This window comes from Hemiscyllium ocellatum, chromosome 12 (genome assembly GCF_020745735.1).
Source record: "Hemiscyllium ocellatum isolate sHemOce1 chromosome 12, sHemOce1.pat.X.cur, whole genome shotgun sequence".
NCBI classification, from domain to species: Eukaryota; Metazoa; Chordata; class Chondrichthyes; order Orectolobiformes; family Hemiscylliidae; genus Hemiscyllium; species Hemiscyllium ocellatum.
In genome coordinates, this window is record NC_083412.1 from 12,058,649 (window position 1) to 12,077,244 (window position 18,596).

General features: G+C 41.5%; 1 protein-coding gene across 2 annotated transcripts in view; it reads right to left on the reverse strand.

The window, feature by feature from the left end:
- acot9.1 (acyl-CoA thioesterase 9, tandem duplicate 1) overlaps positions 1-18,596 on the reverse strand; it is a 70,254-nt gene that overhangs the window by 30,664 nt on the left and 20,994 nt on the right. For both annotated transcript variants that reach the window (XM_060832882.1, XM_060832883.1), the window contains exons 9-11: positions 16,854-16,927; positions 12,260-12,327; positions 7,794-7,905 (exon numbers count right to left, since the gene is read on the reverse strand). In XM_060832882.1, the coding sequence (XP_060688865.1) occupies positions 7,794-7,905; positions 12,260-12,327; positions 16,854-16,927 (254 nt within the window). The remainder of the gene's footprint in view (positions 1-7,793; positions 7,906-12,259; positions 12,328-16,853; positions 16,928-18,596) is intronic.

The following is an 18,596-nucleotide window of genomic DNA, read 5'->3' on the forward strand; positions in this document are numbered from 1 at the left end:
ATATCTGAATCAAAGTCAAAGACTACATTAAACAAAATTACTGCACATTTAGGCTTGAACTGGCATTAGCTTTGGCACTATGATTGAAGTTTTGAGAGTTGAACAGACTTGGGCTCGAATCCATGTGAGATACATAATTAAGACGCCCTGTCAGTTTTAGCATGGTGTTAGAAAAATGACTTGGGATAATTTGACATGAGGAGAAAGCGAGGTCTACAGATGCTGGAGATCACAGTTGAGTGTGTATTGCTGGAAAAGCACAGCAGGTCAGGCAGCATCCAAGGAGCAGAAGAATCAATGTTTCATGCCGGAGCCCTTCATCACCCTCCTGATGAAGGGCTCCAGCCCAAAACGTCGATTCTCCTGCTTCTCGGATGCTGCATAACTTGACATGAACTGAGAGCATCCAGGACTAGCTACTATACAAAGTATAGTAGTGCTGTTCAAAACACTTCTGTTTTTCCTCAAATTAGTAGAACCTTGGATAATAAATGACCTTGTCATACTTTAGAAGTGTAAATATGATTTAGTTATGTAAGGTTACCATGCATGAAGTATAATGGAGAACGTGTGTGTCTCCAGTTAATGCACTGAATGTTAGCACAGTGGGTGTTATGTAGAGGCTAGTCTGCTCGTCACCTCTTTATTTTCAGGTATCACTGCTGGTTAACAGGATAATTATTGTGAAAAGAGAGCGGAGTACTAAGCCTCCCTTGCCAGTACACAGTCTCTCCATCTTCAATGTGTGGAATACCTCCTCCTGGTGACATATGTAAATTGCATACCTTGCAGTGCCAGGCTAAAGGGGCCTCAAATAGGGCAGGCTCCCAAATGTGGGCCCACCACAAGAGATTGCACTCTAGTGAAGCAGAAACCCCAGTTCAGGGAGAATGGTCCCTCTGCCTCACAGATATTTCAGAAGAGAAGGCAACAAAGGGAGTAAACCCTGACAGAAAACCCTGGAACAGAGTCCACATCTGACAGCTGCATCTGGTAGTTGTACAGCACAGTTGGTATCAAACAAGCAACACTGACACATTGCATGAGCGCTGGCATTCTTTTCAATCTCGAGAGAGATCATTGTCTCTGATCAGATAGCTGCCACCTCTGCCTCAGCCCCAGTAAGGTGCTGCTCTGCCTCAATGGCTGCTCCAGGCTTACAGCACCATCTCTCAACAGGCAAGTTGCTCAGCTTTACACCAAGCACAAACTCAACATGAATGACACTCGTCCTTCACACTGCAGGCTGTAAAGTAGGAGCCAAGGGCATTGGTCTTATCACCAACTTGCTGCAGGTGGTGCAGTGACGTCTGTGACTGACACAGAACGTACAAGGCTCAGTGCGCACGTTGCTTCAGTGCAGAAAACCTGGCTTGCTCACACTGGATTCTTCAAAGACAAATAGTGCACATTCCTCTGGCAGAGAAAACCTCAAGGAGGTAATACAGGAACATGAAGTGAGTGTTGCAGTTAGAAACATTCTCATGATCACTGAACCCCCCACAGAAGGTTCATAGAGATGGATTACTCTTCGTTCATCCCAAGCATGGGCAAATTACCCTCCTGTGCCACAGATCCCCCATTCAGCTTTGCACTGGATGTTAAAGGTTGATTCTGAGACACACGAATCAGTGGAACCACCAGCACCAAGAGACTGTACCTTCACAGGGACCTCAACATGGGGTGTCCCAATCAAACATATCACCGACATGCAGAGGGCAACAGGTAATGGTAAGGTGAATGGAAACGAACAGAGTTTACTCAAGCTACGATGGATTCTGGGTGATGATCAGCTCATTCCAAATCAAGCTATGTCACAAGGATGTCCTGAGAGATCCAAGATCACACCTAGATCTCATCATCAGCAGAGGTACCAACCTCAATAGGGTCTTCATCGGGGGAGGTGATGGCGTAGTGGTATTATCACAGGACTGTTAATCCACAGAGCCAGGGAATTTTCTGGAAACCTCTGTTTGAATCACACCATGGTAGATGCTGGAATTTGAATTCAATTTTAAAAACCTGGAATTAAGAGTCTAATGATGACCATGAAACCATTGCAAATTGTCGGTTAGAAATCCATCTGGGCTTATTTATGTCCTTTAGGGAAGGAAATCTGCCTTCCTCACCTGGTCTGGTCTACATGTGACTCCAGAACCACGCCAATGCAGTTGACTCGTATCTGCCCTCTCCTAGTTAGAGATGGGCAATAAAAGCTGGCCTAGCCAGCAATACTATCATCCCATGAGTAAATTTTAAAAACTTGTAGTTATCAGAATGCCAGCTGACATTGAACACTTTGTGGTGTGTAGCAAGATCAGGCTTCAGCCAAAGAAATGATATTAATAGGAAGAAGGAAGAAGCCATTCCTGAAGAAGGGCTTATGCCCGAAACGTCGAATCTCTTGTTCCTTGGATGCTGGCCTGACCTGCTGCGCTTTTCCAGCAACACATTTTCAGCAAGTTATATTAATAGAAGAGGAAAGCTTATCCTTGGCTCAACACTTCCTGTGCCACTGACCCCAAAAGGACCCAGGAGTTCCCCAACATCCTCAACTGGATTCTTTTCAATAAGTGCCAAAGATAGCCCTCTGCACAGCACGATTTGTAATTCTACATTCACTCTGTGTTGGAAAAGCGACGAGAGGAGAGGTGACAACTTTGAGGCGTAATGGACTGAATTGGAGACCGTTACTGCAACCAAGAGGCGAGCCCTCAACAAGTCCCCAGTAAACAAAATCTCACAGCCACCAATATCAAATCTCAGTTGAGACTTACCAAATAAAGAGACTTAGGGGCACAGATACATAGTTCTTTGAAAGGGGGGGGGGGGGGGCGCAGGTAGACAGGGTGGTAAAGTCAGTGTTTGGCATGCTTGCCTTCATTGGACAGAACATTGAGTATAAGAGTGGGGTAGTCATGGCTGCGACTGCACATAACATTGGTTACATCACTTTTTGACTACTGTGTTCAATTCTTGTCACCGTTCTATAGGGAGGGTGCAGGGAAGACTTCTAAAAATGTTGGCAGGGCTGGAAGGTTTGAGTTCTAGGAATAGGCTGGGACTTATTTCCCTGCAGCATCGGGGGATATGAGGTGACCCTGTAGAGGTTAATAAAATCATGAAAGGCATGGATAGGGTGAATAGCCAAGTTCCTTTTCTAGGGCGGGAGAGTCCAAAACTAGACAGCATAAATATCCAAAGTATCCGAAATAAGGTAGGTGAGCTTGCAGTATGGATAGGTACCTGGGACTTCGATGTTGTGGCCATTTTGGAGACATAGATAGAGCAGGGTGAGGAATGCATGTTGCAGGTTCCAGGGTTCAGATCTTTCATTAAGAACAGGCAAGGCAAAAAAGAGGGAGGTGTGGCCTTGTTAGTTAAGGATAGTATAACGGTGGCTGAAAGAACTTTTGACGAGGACTTGTCTACTGAGGAAGTATGGGCTGAGGTTAGAAACAGGAGAGGAGAGGTCACACTGCTTGGAGTTTTTATAGGTCTCCGCAGAGTTCCAGGGAGGTGGAGGAGAGGATTAGCAAAATGATTCTGGGTAAGGAGTGAAAGGAACAGGGAGGTCATTATGGGGGCTTTAACTTCCCCAACATTACTGGAAATGCTATAACTCTGGTACGTTGGATAGATCAGTTTTTGTCCAATGCGTACAGGAGGGTTTCCTGAAGAGCCGACAAGAGTAGAGGCCACACTGGATCTGATGCTTAGTAATGAACCAGGCCAGGTGTTTGATTTAGTGATAGGTGAGCACTTTGGAGAGAGTGACTATAATTCAGTTATGTTTATTTTAGCAATGGAAAGGAATAGGTACATGCCACAGGTCAAGAGTTATCGACGGGGCAAGGGCAATTGTAATGCAATTAGACAAGAATTAGGATGCATAGAATGGGGTAGCAACATGCAGGGGACGGAGACAATGGAAATGTGGAACTGGTTTAAGGAACAGATATTGCATGTCCTTGATTGGTATGTCCCTGTCAGGTAAGGAGGAAGTGATAAAGTAAGTAAAACTGTGGTTTACTACAGAAACCACATCTCTTGTTCAGCAGAAGAAGGAGGCTTATGTGTTGATGAGTCAAGCTGGTTCAGATGAGGCGATGGAGAGTTACAGATCAGCTACGAATGATTTAAAGATAGAGTTAAAAAGAGCAAAGAAAGGACATAAGCAGTCTTTAGCATGTAGAATAAAGGAGAACCCTAAAGCTTTCTATAGGTATGTGAGGAATAAAAGGATGACTAGGATAGGAATAGGGCCAGTCAAAATCAGAAGTGGGAAGTTGAGTGCGGACCCTGTGGAGATCGGAGAGGTGCTAAATGAATATTTCTCATCGGTTTTCACTCAGGAAAAGGAGAATATTACAGAGAAGAATGCAATATGAGATATTAGACTAGAAAGGATTGAGGTTAGTTACGAAGAGGTGTCGTCAATTCTAGAAGGAGTGAAAGTAGACAAGTCCCCTGGGCAGGATGGGCTTTATCTGAGGATTCTCTGGGAAGCTAGAGAGGAGATAGCAGAGCCTTTGGCTTTGATCTTTGAGTAATCATTGTCTATAGGTTTAGTACCACAGGACTGAGGAATTGCAAATGTTATGCCCTTGTTCAAGAACGGCAGTAGAGATGACCCAGGTAATTATAGACCAGTGAGCCTTACTTCTGTTGTAGGAAATGTTTTGGAAAGGATTATAAGAGATGGGATTTATAATCATCTAGCAAGCAACAACTTGATTGGAGATAGTCAACATGGTTTCATCAAGGGCAGGTCGTGTCTCACAAACCTCATTGAGTTTTGAGTAGATGAAGATAGGGCAGTTGACGTGGTGTACATGGACTTCAGTAAAGCCTTTGATAAGGTTCCACATGGTAGGCTGTTGGAAAAAATGCAGAGGCCTGGGATTGAGGGTGATTTAGCAGTTTGGATTAGAAACTGGCTTTCTGTAAGAACTTAGCGAGTGGTGGTTAATGGAAAATATTCAGCCTGGCGTCCGATTACTAATGGTTTGTTACAAGGATCTTGTTTTAGGACCACTGCTGTTTGTCATTTTTATAAATGACTTAGACGCAGGCATAGGTGGATGGGTTAGTAAGTTTGCAGGTGACACTAAAGTTGGTGGAGTGGTGGACAGTGTGGAAGAATGTTGCACGGGGACTTGGATAATCTGCAGAATTGGGCCGAGAGGTGGCAAATGGAGTCCAATGCAGCTAAATGTGAGGTGATTCACTTTGGGAAGAATAACAGGAAGGCAGAATACTGGGTCAATGGAAAGATTCTTGATAGTGTGAATGTGCAGAGGGATCTTGGGAATTCACATACATAGATCCCTGGAAGTTGCCACCCAGGTTGATAGTGCTGTTAAGAAGGCATTACGGTGTGTTAGGTTTCATTGGTAGAGGGATTGAGTTCTGGAGCCACAATGTCATGCTGCGACTTTACAAAACTCTAGTGCGGCTGCACTTGGAATATTGTGTACAGTTCTGGTCATCTGATTACAGGAAGCATTGGTAAAGGTGCAGAGGAGACTTACCAGGATGTTGCCCGGTCTGGAGGGAAAGTCTTATGAGGAAAGGTTGAGAGACTTGGGTCTGTTCTCATTGGAAAGAAGAAGGCTAAGAAGGGATTTGATAGAAACATACAAGATGATCAGAGGATTAGATAGAGTGGACAGTGAGAGTCTTTTTCCTAGGATGATGACGTCAGCTTGTATGAGGGGGCATAGTTACAAATTGAGGGGTGACAGATTTAAGACAGATGTCAGAGGCAGGTTCTGTACTCAGTGAGTGGTATGGGCGTGGAATGCCCTGCCTGCCAATGTAGTTAACTCAGCCACATTAGGGAGATTTAATCAATCCTTCGATAAGCACATGGATGATGATGGGATACTGTAGGAGGATGAGCTCAGAATAGTTCACAGGTCATCGCAACATCGAGGGCCAAAGAGCCTGTTCTGCGCTGTATCATTCCATGTCCTATGTTCTATAAGTTTAAGGTGAGAGGGAAAAGATTTAAATAAGGACCTGAGGAGTAACTTGGTCACAGAGGATGGTGTGTGTATGGAACAAGCTGCCAGAAGTAGTTGTGGGAGTGAGTACAATTACAACATTTTAAAGGCATCCGAATGGGTATATGAATAGGAAGGGTTTAGAGGGATATGGGCCAAGTGCTGGCAAATGGGACTAGATTTATTGAGGATAACTGGTTGGCATGGACAAGTTGGACTGAGGGTCTGTTTCTGTGCTGTATGTACTGCTGCATCGATCAGTACTATTGAAATTGAGTACAGCCTACGATCTGCTGAATCTGGGGAAGCTAGAGGGAGGTATGAAGGAATCAAGGAAGCAACAGACCCAGCAGTGAACCAATCAGCTCTGCTTAAGACAAAGACAGGGACAGTCACCACAGAGGACTGAAGAAGGACTCATGTCCGAAACGTCGATTCTCCTGCTCCTTGGATGCTGCCTGACCTGCTGCGCTTTTCCAGCACATTTTCAGCACAGTCATCACAGAACCTATCAAGCTGAAGCAAAGATGCGTGGTGCACTTTCTGGAACTCAACACAACAGAACACCGGTGTTGTTGAAGAAGCTCTTGATATCATTCAGAATTTTCCTGTGATGGAGGAGTTGGGCAGTGAGGCCACTGACTAGTTTTTGGAACTGACGGCATTCGGCCTGAAAACATCCAAGTGGAGAACCAGCGCGGGGTCATATCGCCATGAGCCTCTGTGTCTCGGTCAGAAGAAATAACTTGCACCTTGGGACATGCAAATATAGTCACCTTCCACAAAAAAATAGGAACAGCAATGACTGCAACATTTACAGACCATTTCTTTGTGGGGAAAATCTTTACCTGTATTGCTCGGGCCAGCTTGCAGACCCTGACGCCTCAGCCCAACTTCAGAGTCAAAGATCTTCGGTTGAGATAATTTTCCCACTTTCACAGTTACTGCAGAATTGCCAATCTACTTGACAATGATTAAACATTGCTAAAAGAACAAAGACCAAGCCTTTTATAGTTCAGTTTTCAGGACTGACACATAAAGAGTGTGTCTTGGAAAAGTTTAATACAACATGAGAAGAGAACGCTGAATGGCTGGGCCATAGTTGACATGAAGTCACAGCAAGAATAGTTCACTTTCTTAGTTCACAGACTAGGCAAATAGACCTTGTCACCATGGAAATGCTCCAGAGATTGGCGGTCTCAATTATCCCCTTTTGATTCCCCCAATGAAAATGGTGCAATGAATGGATAAATTCCTTTTGCCTCCATAAAACAGGGTCCTGTGTGTTAATCTAGGTAACTTCTAGCACATGCAAGTTGATCACACTACAAGTTTGATTAAATACTTGAAATTGGTTTCCAGTGTAATTCTTAGGTCATTTAGATTAATTCAGAATTATAGCTCGATAGCAGAATCGCATCTAATGCAGGAAATCATTGGGCAGCAGGTTAGCACTGCTGCCTCATAGCACCAGGGACCCGGGTTCAATTCCATTCAGGGGCGACTTGTGTGGAGTTTGCATGTTCTCCCTGCGTCTGCATGGGTTTCTTCTGGATGCTCTGGTTTCCTCCCACAGTCTAAAGACGTAGTGTCCATGGCTGTGTAAGCTAGGTGGATTAGTCATGCTAATTGCAGGGTTACAGTGATTGGGTAGGGGGTGGGTCCTGGTGGAACGGTCTTCAGAAAGTTGGTGTGAATTTGATGGGCTGAAGTTTGACCATAGGGATTCTATAATTCTATGAACATGCTCTGAGGCTTGCAAGGATGGGCAGATTGAGCACTTACTGCATATCCAGAGTCCCAAGAAACATGTTGTGTATAATGTTTCTTTCTTCCTCATTCGGCGCTGTTTTCAATAATGAGGTCTCCTTTAGCTTAGTTCGCTTTGCTTTGTTCACTAGAATTTGGACAAAGAGAATTTGCTTTCAGTAGATTTGTTACCAAGTTCAAAAGGACAGAATGCAAAATTAACATTTACAACTTCAACAAACAGAAGATTACCAGCAAAAACGGGCAAATCTGAAGATTAGAAGCATTTTTGATTTTAGCAAAATCAGACAAAAAGTTTGATTAAGGAAGGGAAAATCAAATATGAGATTCAAATAGCATGCAGCACAGACCCATGTAAAGTTCTATAAATATGGGAAAAGAAAGACTATTTCGACTCAGCCTGTATTCACTAGAGCTTACAAGTATGAGAGAATCTGAATTGAAATGTATAAAATTCTGGCAAGATTGGATGGAGAGCAGTGGACACAGTATCAGGATATGGGTAGACCATATAGATTACTTACAGGGTAGAAAGTGGCCCTTCGGCACCGACCCTCCGAACAGCAACCCATCCAGACCCATTCCCCTGCATTTACCCCTTCACCTAACATTACGGGCAATTTAGCATGGCCAATTCATCTAATCTGCACATGTTTGGACCATGGGAAGAAACCGGAGCACTGGAGGAAACCCACGCAGACATGGGGAGAATGTGCAAACTCCACACAGACAGTTGCCCGAGGCGGGAATTGAACCTGGGTCTCTGGCGCTGTGAGACAGCAGTGCTAACCACTGTGCCACCGTGCAGCCCCTTAGGGCTGAAGATGAGGAAATATTTATTCATGCAAAGGGCAGTGAATCTGTGAAATTCTCTACCACAGAAGGCTGTGCAGGCCCAATATATTCAAAACAATACACTTTCTTATATTTTACTGGCATCAAGGGATACAGGAGAAAGACAGAAATATTGCATTGAAATAGAGGATCAGAATGATCATATTTAATGGGTCAGCAGGTTCGAGGGCCAAATGGCCCATTCCTGTTCTAAGAGTCCTTTTTATATTCATTCAGGGAATGTGAGCATCACTGGCTAGGCCAACATTTATTGCCCATCCCTAATTAACCAGAAGGCAGTTATCTATGTTTCTAAGGTAAACCTTCTCCAAATAACACAGTCTGGGAGAAAACATCTACATTATGAAGAGAAATGTTGGGGGTTTAGTGATCAATGTTGCAAACAGGAAAAGTTTCATCGCAGGTGATGCACATCAGAAACCAGGCCAAACTAATGAAATGGAGGAGGAGAAGCACAACTTTGCTTTAGCCTAGTTTGGATCAAGCTTAAAACCAGGTAAAAAGGTCAAATGCACTTATAAAATGCATTAAACCGTAAGTCAAGGATTGGTTTATACATTCTACAAACAGAAATAACTTCAAATTACATTTCTCAATATAAATGCCATAGAAATAGAACACAAAGAAGACTGGACTGCACTACTTTTATTTTCAGTTTAAAGTACACTCACTAGATGTAGAGCAGGCAACAGTGTGCTAAATCTGCTTTGCCACTCCACATAATCGTAACCTATGTTAGGCTTCAATTCCACTTTCCTACCTGCACTCCATCCCTCGATTCCCCGAGACTAAAAGTCTATATCAGCCTTAGTGTGTTCAACAATGGAGCATGCAAAACTACTAAGGTAGAGAACTGCAAAGATTGACAACTTTCTGAGTAAAGTAATTTCTCTTCACAGTCCTAAACGATCAGTTCTTTATCCTGAGAGTGTACCTTCATGTTTTAGATTAGCCGACTAGTGTAAGTAATCTATCTCATCAAGTCTGACAGAATCCTGCATGTTTCAGTATGATTACATCCACTTTCTCTGAACTCGAGAGAATAAAGGCACATTTCTCAGCATCTTATTACAACCTCCTCATTCCAAGTTCCACTGTAATGAAGCTGCAATGCAAGTACATCCTTGTCTAAATATTGAAACCAAACTGAAGCATAAGGCCCTACACAACTGTAGTAAGACTTTCGTCATTCATTTACTCAATTTCCTTACAATAAACACAAACTTGCCATTTGCCTTCTGTCAAAACAAGCATGAAGTGGTTCCATTTAAAATGAAATCCCTTCAACATGATGCCTTTGTTGAAATACAAAGTTAAAGACAAAACAGAAATCTACCTCTCAGCAAGGTCTCCATTGCTTCTATCACAGTTACAAAGCAGAAGAGAGCCTGTTTAAACAAACTCTCCCTTTTTAGATAATGATGATTTCAAGATGATGCACATATTAAAACTGTTCAATGTCAGGCCCGTCTAGTGATTTGTAGCAATGGCAGGAGTACAGGTGGAAAAGCCATGCATAAATTACTGGGCCAGTTTTAGCACTACTCCATCTGCACAGTTAATTTTATGAAGTTTTAATTCCATGGAAAGTCAGCAAATGAAGCTTTTTGTCTTCTATTCCTGGGTAGCTACAACAATTGGTTTTGGTGTTATAATAATTTATATCACATTATTGCCTGGGGATCTGGATTTTAGATTTAGCATGGATTCTTGGTTTTCTTTCTGTGAATGTAATTTGTGTTTTTTTTAAAAGACAGGTTAGAAAATCTATTTTGACGAGGGAGTTCAAAGTAACCTGGTGAAGAAAGCACATGACTGAAGTCAAATAACAAGCTAGATACCTAGGGAGATAATTGCTAAAGTTGGATTTTACAACCGACATGGATCAAGGCCACAAGCAGAGTTCAGAAGAGTAGACCCATTCCAGCCAGAGGACAGTTTTCAATTTGTGAAATTTAGAGCTGGAAAGAAGTCTCAGAATGTTTCATCAGTCCAGGCCATCACAGTCAGAAGTAGTTTTAAACTGCCTTTACAATTCAATGAGAAAAAAAGTCAGTGAATGAGCTAGGGAGAGATGGAGAGAGACAGATCTGGTAAAACGTGCAGGAAGTTGCCAAAACAAAACACTTGCGACCTCATCATAAAGTCACACACCATGGAAACAGACGCTTTGGTCCAACCAGTTCAAGCTGAACATAACCCCAAACTGAAAACTTGTCTCACATGACTGTTCCTGGCCCATATCCCTCCAAACATTTTCTATTCACGTATTTATTCAAAAGGTCTTTTAAATGTTGTAATTGTACCCATATCCACCACTTACTCTGAAAGTTCATTCCACAAATGAACCACCCCCTGCGTAAAACAATTGCAGACATAAACATCCACCAAGTCGTTCGGGGATAATCCACCGATCTTCTGAGAATGCTTCTTATGCCATATGGCCTTACAATATCACTTTGTTTCAAGCAGATAAAGCTTTGTCTGACCAATTCCTTGCATCAATTAAGAATAACGACTAAAATTGGAGTGGTACTTCACTGGGACTGAGTGTCTATAGATATTGCTGGGAAATAGAACTGATTTTTTTTTATTAGTAAGTTCTTTCAAGCTTGTTACATTTACAGCTTTATTAATTTTCCTTTTGTGTAATAAAGTTATGTTCTTTTGTTAAAAGTACGCATGCAGCCTCTGAATCACCGTCACAATAACTAAAATACATAAGTAAAACAATGTCTATCAAGCTAGGTTTCACTCTAAAATCTAACTTGTTCAGTACTATCACCAAGGTGGTAAAAACAATGACTGCAGATGCTGGAAACCAGATTCTGGATTAGTGGTGCTGGAAGAGCACAGCATTTCAGGCAGCATCCAAAGTGCAGCACTTTGGATGCTGCCTGAACTGCTGTGCTCTTCCAGCACCACTAATCCAGTACTATCACCAGCTGAGACCACACATTGAAGAGTCATATTATTGGACTCAAAACATCAACTGTTTCACTCTCTCCAGATACTGCCAGCTGTGCTATGCCTTTTGTATTTATTTTCAATCTCCAGTATCCACAATATGTCCCTTCTACGGTGTAGCAATTGGTTGCCTTCTCCCCATCCAGTAATGCCATAGTTTTGGCTGACATCCCAATTCAATTATTCAGTCTCATTGATGAGATGTTAAACCATGGTCACATTTTCTGTTTGGATGAATGTAAAAGATTTCAGAGCATTATTCAAAAGGAAAGAAGCAAATTCTCTCAGCACCCAATAACTATCCCTTAACCAAGCAATTAAAAAATAATGAACTGGTTATTTACTTCACTTTTGGACATCGCCATGGTTAAATTAGCTGCTGCATTTAACGACAAAACAATTAATACAATTCAAAATAATGCATTGGCTGCATTAAAGTAAACTACATCAACTGTATGTATGTAACATACTTCCTTTATGATGATAGTTTAGATTCCTGATGAAGGGCTTATGCTCGAAACATCGAGTTCCCTATTCCTGAGATGCTGCCTGGCCTGCTGTGCTTTGACCAGCAACACATTTTCAGCTGTGATCTCCAGCATCTGCACACCTCATTTTTTACTCGATAGTTTAGGCAGTCAAGGTGCAACATGACTTACAGTTTCCTTGTTGAAAGAGATTCTCCTCCTCCGGACCATCAGGTTTCAATGGATTAATTACAGCGGCACTGTAAAAGTGAAAAAAAAAATTTCAGCCTTTAACAGAACATGTTGCGCCTATGTAACAGAATATACTAAACAGAACTGGCCATTTGGCTGATTAGGTTGTGTTCATTTGAGCTCCTCCCATCCATTCTCATCTGTCAGCATGACTCTCTATTCGCTTTCATTGCATATTGAGCCTCTTCCTAGATACAGCAGTCCTATTCATTTCAATCACTCTCTGTGGTAGTGAGTGCCACACCACCCACTGCGTAATCTTTTCTTCTCATGAACCTCCTACTTAATCTCTTGGCATCTACCTTATATTGGCAGCCTCTTGTTTTTCACTTGCCCACAAATGACAACACTTGCTCAGTCTCTACTCTATCACAAGCCTTTCATAACTTAAAGTACTTTTATTGGGTTATCCCTCAGCCTTCACCTCAGAGAAGGAACCCAACCTGTACACTCTGGTGATGTTATACTCTAATTATCCTGATTTCAATCACACTGACCTTTTGTACAACTTCTCCAGTGCATCATTTCAATAATGACAACCAGAGTATGTTGTATGCCAAGTGTATTCTAAACGAGATTTGATATTTGTTGAGCACATTTTGTCAATTTCTCAATTTTATTCACCTAGAAATAAATTCTGATGCTTACTTTGTTTTTTTTTAAAAAGAATGGTCATTCTAACTTACTACTTCCTAGTGGTTTGCTCTCCTAACTCCTTTATTTTCTCATTTTTGAAGTAATATGCAACTTTCTTACTTAATAAAATACAACAGCTCATGCTTGTCAACATTGAAATTAATTTTCCAATTTCTGCCCATTCTCCAAGTTTATTAATATCTTCTAGTAAATGTTGTAGTCCTCTTCATTACAACTGATCTCCAATTTAGTGCAGTTCATATATTTTGAAATTATGCTTTTAATTGCAAAGCCAAAATTATTAAAACAAATACTTAGCCAACAGTTGTGGCCCCTGCACTGACCCTGAGAAGACCCACTCTGATAGCGAGAATTCACTGTGCATTCTTTTTTTGTAGGATCTCTACAGTGTGGAAACAAGCCCTTCGGCTCAGCAAGTCCACATCCACTCTCTGCTGACTCATTCCATAACCTACACATCCCTGAACACTATGGGCAATTTAGCTTGGTCAATTGAGAATGTGCAAACTCCACACAGATAGTCACCCAAGGTTGGAATTGAACCCGGGTCCCTGGTGCTGTGAGGCAGCATTGCTAATGCACTGAGCCACTGTGCCACCCTCGCAACTTAATGATCTAATTGGTATTGCAGTGGTAATGTTGATGGATTAGCTATCCCGTGGCCCAGTGCAGTGCTCCATAGATATGGGATTAAGTCCCACCATGACAGCCGATGGAACTAAAATTCAATTGATCAATCTATCATTGAAATACGATATATAAAGCCAACTGGTCTGGTCACTGGCCACTTGGGTGTTTACTTTCTTCCTGGTGATGGAAATTGAATAAAGATTTGTACACCTGTTGTCTTTCACTGTGTCTCACACCTGCACACACATACCATGGGTGCTGGGGAAAATAGAAGCATTACCGCAGTTGGACGGTAAGAAAAAGAAAAAAAACCCTGGAGATTTAGAGTATCCTCAGTAAAACAAAAGCCATCTGGTTCATTAATGACTTTTAGGGAAGGGAACTGTTCTTACCTCATCTGCCTGTTGTCAACCTGCAACTCCAGGCCTACAGTAGTGTAGTTGACTTATAACTGCCCTTCGTAATGGCCTAGCAAACCGCTCAGTTCAAGGGCAATTAAGAATGAGGAAAAAAAAGTCAGTCTTGGCAGTGATGCCACATCTGACGAAAAACAAAAATATTTTTTTAAATTGGTATTCACATAGTTTGGGACATCTGAGCATGAAAAATTCCAGCCAAATGCAATCTTCTGCTCTTGCTTGGAATTAACAGGAAGAATTTTATTCATGAAGCGTGTGGTTGTTACATTGCATTGTCACCCAATGGTGCCAATTCTAGCTGCGACTTTGGAATATGAAGGATTCCATTACAAAGCCAAGAACCATTTCAGGAGAAATTTGAGTGGGCTTATTTAGTCACAAAAAGAGCACTAACAGCTGCACTCTCCCTGGCCAGGGACAAACTGAATGTTCCATTATCCATGTGGGTCAGCGATGTGGCTTTTACACCACAGATATAGCTCGGCTCCTTGAAAGCCCAGAGCCAGTGAATCAAATAACATTATAATAAGCAAGACTGAAAGGTAGAATTTACTGAGATTAAGTAAAGAAATTGATCTACAAAACAAAATAGATGAAGTGTAATTTTATAGTGAACAGAAAGATGAGCTAATGAAAAGGAAATATGACTGAACATTAGCTCTGTATATGCATAAAGAATAGATATGAGGGGAATGGCACAGGGAACTGAAAAGAAAGATACTGGCTTAAGTGCTCAGGTTTCAAATCAAAAGTCAGAAGTTTAATAGAGTTAGAGGCAACTTGACTGAAACATAAGATTCCGAGGGGTCTTGATAGGATAGCTATAAAAGGGGCTGTTTCAGCTTATATGAGAATCTGTGACTAGGGGGTCACTATTTAAAACAGATGGTAAGCCTTTTTTGTGTTTTCAGATGGTTGTGTGTTTTGGAATACTCTTCCTGAAAGTCCTGGAGTATGTTGAAAGCAGAGATTGAATTATTTTTATTAAGCAAATGGTTGAAGGATTATCAGGGAAGACGAGAATGTGGATGAGGTTACAATCAGATCAGAGTCGAGAGTGCGGTGCTGGAAAGGCAGAGCAGGTCAGGCAGCATCCGAGGAGCAGGAGAATTGACATTTCGGGCAGAGGGGCTTCTGCCCAAAAGATCGACTCCCTTGCTCCTCGAATGCTGCCTGACCTGCTGTGTTTATCCAGCACCAGACTCTCGACTCTGATCTCCAGCATCTGCAATCCTCACTTTCTCCTTACAATCAGATCAGCTATCATCTTATTGAAAAGGTGGAACAAGCTCAAGTCACGAAACTACCTACTCCTGCTCCATATTTCTATGTTCGTATATTTGTTGCAAAGGATTCTGATCGGAGCTAAATAGTGCAGTTCTGATCCTCAGGATGAATGGCTATGACTATGAACAGGAGTAGACCATTTGGCCATTCAAGTCCACTCTTTCATGGCTAATCTGGTTGTGGTCGCAATGTCACTTTCCTGTCCCCCGCACCCACACCCTCGACTCAAAACTCTGACTACGAAAATCTATCTAACTCAGCTTTGAATAAATTCAATGACACATCTTCATTGACTTCTGGGGAAGAAAATTCCAATGACTAACAACTCTCTGTGTAAAAATAGGTTCTCCTCTGTTTTAGAAGGGAACACTCTATATGCCAGGCCAGTCACATCTATGGCCATACTGAGAAAGAGGAATGTAAAATGGTCTTTATACCAGCAATGCAAAGGCAGAGATGGTCCAAAGCACATTGCCCACGTTGACATGGCTCCACTTTAGCTGAAAATTCAGAAATTGTCAGCATCAATGCTCCCTGTCTAGCTTTCCAATCAATCTGCCTAGATCATTCCCAAATGAGGCCAAAATAGGAAAGAAAGTCTGCCAATATTTAGGACTCCATTCTGTCAGACACTGCATTCTTATATCACTCTTCTCAACCTCGGGACATCCCACTACACCCGACAGTAACTGAAGTGCTTTTGAAGTAGTTATTCCTCTGACACAACAAGCATTACAGGCAATACACATTACAAGCTCCCACAACTAACAAAATGCTAACAAACAGATCATATATTTAGTGATGGTGATTGAGGCACAAGCATTGACACACTAGGGCTAACCTCCAAAATAGTACTGCTGCATTTTTTATGGCCAGCTAAGAGGGCCAATACAACCCAAGTTTCTTGACTTACCTGAAAGCACTGCAGTGGCATGCTGACCTAGATATGTGCTCAAGCTGGAACCAATAGGTTATGCCTTAAGAGGGGAGAGTCACAGCTGATCAAGCAAAGTTAGGATAAACTACATTAAAAATTGCATAAATTATCCATTCTTTTCTTTGATGCTATCTGGTGGAGACATGTATGATGCCAAATCCAGACAGGGCAAGTATTACCAGACAGACAAACTTATTTTATGCTTTATGTTATTGCCAAAAGTGAGCTTGGAGACACATGCAACATCCAAAGGTTAGAAAGCGTGTTGTTCAACACCCTATCACCTAATCCTCATCTTCTCCCAAAAAAAAATCACAATACAAATGGCAGCAGCATGCAATACATTTTTCTTGAATGCAAGACCTCCGAGCTTGTGTTTTATGTGAATTTTTCACAGGAGTGGGAAAAATATCCTTTGGATATGCAGCAGAAACTGAAGTGCAACATTCTGAACATCACATCTTCAGTTTATTGAGAGTTACTTGTGATCTTCAGATGTACAAAGAAAAACATTGCATTTATAGGATGACACTAGAAATTCTGCACAAAATAAATCAAATAACTTATTCTAACTTTTACAGGAAGCAGTTCAGACAATGATTACCTTTTATTTGCAGGATCTCGGGCAACCATCACAAAAGTAGCATCTAAGACAGGATTGTAGACATCATCATGATACTTGAAAGAAAAAACACAATTAAATGCAATGCATTATCCAAACTCATTTGACTGAACGGATTTCATTCTTGGCAGAATTTGTGTTTTCTGACAAGGCTAGATCAATATCCTCAGTGTCTGAAGTTTGCACATATCAGTAAATAACAACCTTTTTGCAGCTATGGTCAGGCTGTGTCGAGTAGTTGCCCATTTGCATTCAGTGGATAATCAACAACTTGTATATTTTTAGAATAATTGCTTTAATGCAGAATTACACAAATCAACAACTGTTTGCCCTATGTCTCTGATATTTAACCTCTAATAAAAGCTTCTCATTTGTATAATTTGGTAAGCATAGCATGCACTTTTGAGAAAAAAAAAGAAGGACTGGATCATCCTCTTTATCAACTGGGATGGACCAGGTGGGTGAGTCACATGCAGGAAAATCCAACCAGGAGGACCACATGTCCACAATGCCACCCATCCTAAAACAGGCACAAGATTGGATGGTTGTACACCTGTGTAATCCTCCTCACCAGATTCTCCAATATATACCACACACATTCAAAATTATTCATCCAAGCAATGAAGAGACAAATCTGTCTCCTCCATCTGGTCAAGCCAAATCAATACTCATCAAATCATTCAATACTTCGCATTTGTGAACCATATTTGTCCATAGTATATTATTCCAAAATGTTTGAAAAGCCATTCAAAGAGCAGGTAATGAACAATTTCTTGAAATGCCCCAAAGATTATAACAGTTTCATTATTGAGAAGATAAAATTAATATGCTATTTAATATCCAGTGTTATCAAATAGGAGTATGTACGGTCACAAATACTGCTTAACTTGATAAAACATATGAAAGGGCATGTGATTAGTTAATAAACTTCAGTCCAGTTTGTTAGCATTATCAATACTAGTTATTTGCAAAATGGCAGACTACATTAGCTTTGATTTGATCAGGTTGTGGAGATCCATTCTGAAACCATGAAAAGAGTTACTGGACCCGAAACGTCAATCCTGCTTTCTCTCCACAGATGCTGCCAGACCTGTTGAGCTTCTCTAACAATTCTGTTTTTGTGGTCAAAACAATGTTGCCCATAGCATTTTCAGAAGAAGCGCTTACTCTATACTCATAATTGAGAAATAAAAATGGAATTATGCTGCTAGTGATAAACAGTGCAAGAAATAGGTGGGATAAATGGACAAAGTCTTTTCCTTGGGATGGGGGAGTCCAGAACTAGACGGCATAGGTTTAAGGTGAGAGGGGAAAGATATAAAAGAGACCTAAGGGGCAACTTTTTCACAAAGAGGGTGGTACGTGTGTGGAATGAGCTGCCAAAGGAAGTGGTGGAGGCTGGTACAATTGCAACATTTAAAAGCCATCTGGATGGGGATATGAATAGGAAGGGTTTGGAGAGATATGTATATGGGAACAGGCCCTGGTTGGGATATTTGGTCAGCATGGACGAGTCAGCCCAAAGGGTCTGTTTCTGTGTTGTATACCTCTATGACTCTAATTTCCTGCAAGTTTCCACTCCAAGTATCACGATGTTGTAAAAGGCTTCACCTTCAGTTTTCTCATCAATCCAGGAACTACATATAAACCAAATTCCACTTTCTGTCTTCTGTGACATCTTCACCTGGACACTTGCTGTCTGGCATGGCATCCCTTGTTTATAAA